At 23.8% G+C, this 4,643-nt stretch overlaps 1 protein-coding gene across 2 annotated transcripts in view; it reads left to right on the plus strand.

Moving 5' to 3' along the window:
• Window positions 1-452: 452 nt before the first annotated feature.
• LOC135923389 (tetratricopeptide repeat protein 38-like) overlaps window positions 453-4,643 on the plus strand; it is an 8,535-nt gene continuing 4,344 nt past the window's right edge. For both annotated transcript variants that reach the window (XM_065458101.1, XM_065458102.1), the window contains exons 1-8: window positions 453-594; window positions 706-783; window positions 823-901; window positions 942-1,138; window positions 1,181-1,350; window positions 3,399-3,474; window positions 3,525-3,704; window positions 4,244-4,435. In XM_065458101.1, coding sequence (XP_065314173.1) covers window positions 724-783; window positions 823-901; window positions 942-1,138; window positions 1,181-1,350; window positions 3,399-3,474; window positions 3,525-3,704; window positions 4,244-4,435 — 954 coding nt within the window. In that variant the 5' untranslated portion in view covers window positions 453-594; window positions 706-723. The remainder of the gene's footprint in view (window positions 595-705; window positions 784-822; window positions 902-941; window positions 1,139-1,180; window positions 1,351-3,398; window positions 3,475-3,524; window positions 3,705-4,243; window positions 4,436-4,643) is intronic.

Raw genomic sequence — 4,643 nt, forward strand, 5'->3', positions numbered from 1 at the left:
ATATACACATTTCACTATCAATGTAAAATTTATTTTAGCTTAGAATCAGATGGGTTCAGAAATTTCAGATTAATCTTTTACACCTGAAAATTAACATAAGTCAGATTGTCTAAATTCTGTTATTAACAAAAATCATTTATATTAATTAATTAACTATTATAAATAATTTTAGCGATGATTATATATTTAAATACATTCTTCCTATATTTTATTTATTAAAAATTAGTTTATATATATTTAAGTATTACTTTATATATAATTTAATATTACTTTATATATATATTTAAATATTACCATAGATATATTTAAATATTACCATAGATATATTTAAATATTTTATATTTAATTAAATATTCATAAATATATATTGCATAGATTATAATATAATTTATTAAATTTAAATGTTAAATGTGTCTTGTTTGTATTCACCTTCTTTCTTTTTTTTTGACTCAAAATCAGCTGTGGGAATATTTCGGCCCCGAACCATTTCTGGCGTGATAATGAATGAATGAATTTTCATAATGCATGATTTAAAAAATGTATAATTAGGGCGTTAATAATTTATTCTATTGCTCAGGGTGGCAAATATTGTGAGTAAGTTAATTTATTTATAAATGCCGAAATTTAACGATAAATATGTTTACCAATTTGTATAATCTAAAAGTATTCATTAAATGTGACTTTTTAAACCTTAAATATTATTAGCAATGGGAGGAATATGGCATGGTATTTTCAAAGAGTGATGATGATTCTTGTATATTATATGATTTAATTCTAAGACAAGTATTGATATATATTTAATTGAATACTAATATAATATAGTATATAACATTATTGGATGATCCTAAGATGCTTTCTTTAGCAGAAAATATAAATCAGATTGCCACATACAAGGAGTTTGGTAATATATAGGTCAATATTATTTTAAAAAATTTATGTAGTTATGGGAAATGTGTTAACATTGGGTTTACATTTAGTTTCTGGATTAGTTGATCCAGTCAATGATGATAAATTTTCAACAAAACTACAAATTTTATTGTCTAATGTAGAAAATAATGCAATCAAGGATTTTCATAGTAATTTGATTAACAATGAAGATTTGCATATTAAAGCTATTAAGTTATTGTCTAAAAAACAGGTATTTATTTTTATAATACTTTTGTTTAATAAAAATTTTAAGTTTGTTGAAGCTATAGATATTTGGAAAAAAATTATTGAAAAAAATCCCAAAGATTTATTAGCTGTTAAATTATGTCATGATGTTTGTTTTTATATGTGTAACATGGACAAAATGATTAATATTTATATATTAGTCACTAAATATTTGGATAGAAACCACCCTTTATATAGGTTATTTATATTAATGTTTGTATGAATTATTAACTAATTCTTATTATAGATTTTATTCTATGATTTCTTTTTTGCTATATTTAAATTATATTTAATTTTTCTAATGATATACTTTAATCAGAGACATGCAGAGGTTGAAATGTTAACCTCCTAGTCCTGGCTTTATGAACTATCGTGAAATAAATGAATAATTTATTTTATTTTTGTAATTAATTTTGTCAGTGTATATTTTTACAAATAAACATAAATACATCAATTAATCATAATAAACACAATTAACCAATATATTTGAATAACAATTAATCCATTTTTAAGGTTAATTTGATAATCCATTAATGATAAACTTATTATTATAGTACATTTATTTTGAAATGAAATTTTATCCTTTATGATTTTAGAAAAAAATTATATAATTAAAAACATGTTGAACATGTCTGCTAAGATCAATGCTAATCATTTTAATTTTCAATGCATTACATCTACTCATCTCATATACCTTTTAATAGTAAAACATCTATAATTTAACTATACCATTATAATGCATTTAAATAGGTTATATTCATGAATCTAAAAGTGTATAAAATATTTTTAATAATAAATCACATATTATATAATAACATTGATCTATTTACATTATAAGTAATAAATTAATGTATTATAAAATTTGAAATTATTTTTTTTAAATTAAGATGCCATTTTATCAGATTGGAAAATTTTATAATATTGGCCAATAACCAATATTTTAGAAATGGTGAAATATTGGCCCAATCAGATAAAAAATATTGGTACATCCAAACTGATCATAAAGTTTATTGTTGTTTCATTCTGTAAAATGATACCAAAATGTAATGCTTGATGTATTGTTTTGTGAATTATTTTCCTTAATGCTGGATTAGCAAACAATTGTTGCTATGCAATATCAGCAATGAAGAAAATATAGCAAACAATTTAGTAACAATTCTAATCTTCCTGATATAGTAGGGAAAACAGAAATACATTGTGGTGAATATAATAAGCTTATTGGTAATTAGAAAGTTTTCTGAGGAAAGGGGATATTTTGTCTTCTCTAATTAAAAGATGTAATTCAAATGTGAACGCTTCATCATTTTGTTTGAAAAGTACAAAATTATTTGCCTTATTTCTATGATGATGACCTTTATTCTTTTTTGACTTATATTTATATATCACAATTATGCTGATAATAGATTTTCTGATTTTATTATTTTAATGATAAAAATGTTTGTAGAATAGAAATTTTACACTGGGTATTACGATCTTCAGCTAGAGCAAATGTTCTAATTAAATAATATAAACTCATCTCTTCCTCTTATTTGAAAAACCCTACAAATATAAAACATTAAACAACAAAATTTTAATTTAGATAGTCTACTGACCTATAAAGTTAGAGATTTGAGTCTGGCATGTAGTTTTTCCATAAATACTAATGCTGTAATTCATTTCAAGTAATAATTTGTTTGTTTTAAAGATTATTACCTTTAAAATCATAAAATCATGTTTATAAATTTTCATAATCAAAATAATATTAAATTTTTAATGGATTTTGATATGGGTAATGTAATATAGTAGTTAGGGTACAATATATAGTAGTTTAAAACACTAAAACCTGATAAAATATTGGGTTGATGTTTTTGGGGCTTCTTAATTAATAGGGCCATTAGTTATAAAAATCTAGAAAATTTTATATACAGGATATGAACCTCGATTAAAGGGTTAAAGCTTTAGCTGGATTTTTTGAAAAAATATTTTTGGCCGACTCTGCATTTTTTTTGATAATTTTTTGCTACATAGAAAAATTAAAATATGAGCAGTAATTGAATGTTAATTTCATATTATTTTTCATTAATTCTAGTCTTAATTTTTTGCTGGGTCTACAGGTCTCTGATATAAGTAAATTATTATACCTGAAATATTTTACCTTCTTATATAATGTTAAACAAAATATTTTACATTGTTGTTTAATAATAAGCAAAATATTTTATTTTTACATATTGATTTTAATTATTGCTCATTCATTATTTTACAATTAGCTATATACTAGCCATGTTTGCTTTCGCAAAAATTGAATTATTTTGCTATCATGAAGCCGAATCTTTAGCAAGAGAGGTAAACTTTATGTTTGTTTAAATTAAAAAATTTACATCTAAATAAATCAGAGTCTCATTCTAAACCCTTTGAATGCATGGGGCACTCATTCATTGATTCATGTATACACCATGCAGGCAAATATAGATGATGGTATAAATTTCCTAGTTAACACACACTCTGATTGGAAACAAACCCAATTTTTGGCTTGCCATTTATATTGGCACATGGGCTTATTATATCTTGAAAAGGTTTACAATACTCTCAATTTAACATTTTAAATAAAACAGATTTTATATAAAAAAAACTAGCACAATTTCAAATCTTTTTAATATTAATAATATCTAATTGCTCTCAGAGGGCGAAAATTTAAGGACAGCCTGATCCCTAATTTAAAATTCTTTTCCATTATGGAGCTTAACCCTGATTTAAAAAAAAATTGGTTTGGCTAAGTTTTTTAATTGATGTAACTTAAATTTATTTTATAAGCCTCCGTTTTGTGAAAATATTGTTATTTCTCTGGGTTAGAGATATTTTAAAAAAAATTTTTGGTAAGGCCTTGATTTAAAAAAAAATTATTTCTTATTATGGCCCTTTTTAGACCGGTCTACAGGTCTTTATAATGGCTAGTTTATGTTAGCTTAACTTAAATGTCCTTTTTAATTGGACTTTGGGGTCTAGGCTGCTGACACATTTATAATCTCTTTATCAGAAGTCAAATTGAGTATTTTTGATCTTGCTAAAAATCTTGATACTGTAAATCCCCATATAATAAATTATTTTATTTTAGAATGACGTAGATACGGCATTCGAAATTTTCCAACGCCAATTAAAAGTAAGAGTCAAAGAATCTCTCGCCCTTTTCCACCTAACGGATGCTGTATCCTTGTTATACAGAATAAACCATACAGCCAATATCAATACTCGTATAAAATCTTGCCTTCCTTTTGAGTGGTCATTTTTAGCGAAAGAGATAGCCTCGATCATTGCTGGATTAATACTCAATGCTAAAAAGAGTTTTTTATGTCCCACAAATCTTGATAAAATACTGTTTATTCATGACAATTATAATTTTGCTAAATCTAAATTCTGACTTTATTTCATATTTTATATTTTGCTTACATTCCAAATTTATTTTAATAATAATAAAAATCAATAGAATATTTCTTATATGTGATGTTGATATGACT

This window comes from Gordionus sp. m RMFG-2023, chromosome 2 (genome assembly GCF_954871325.1).
Source record: "Gordionus sp. m RMFG-2023 chromosome 2, tfGorSpeb1-WG-v2, whole genome shotgun sequence".
Lineage (NCBI taxonomy): Eukaryota > Metazoa > Nematomorpha > Gordioida > Chordodea > Parachordodidae > Gordionus > Gordionus sp. m RMFG-2023.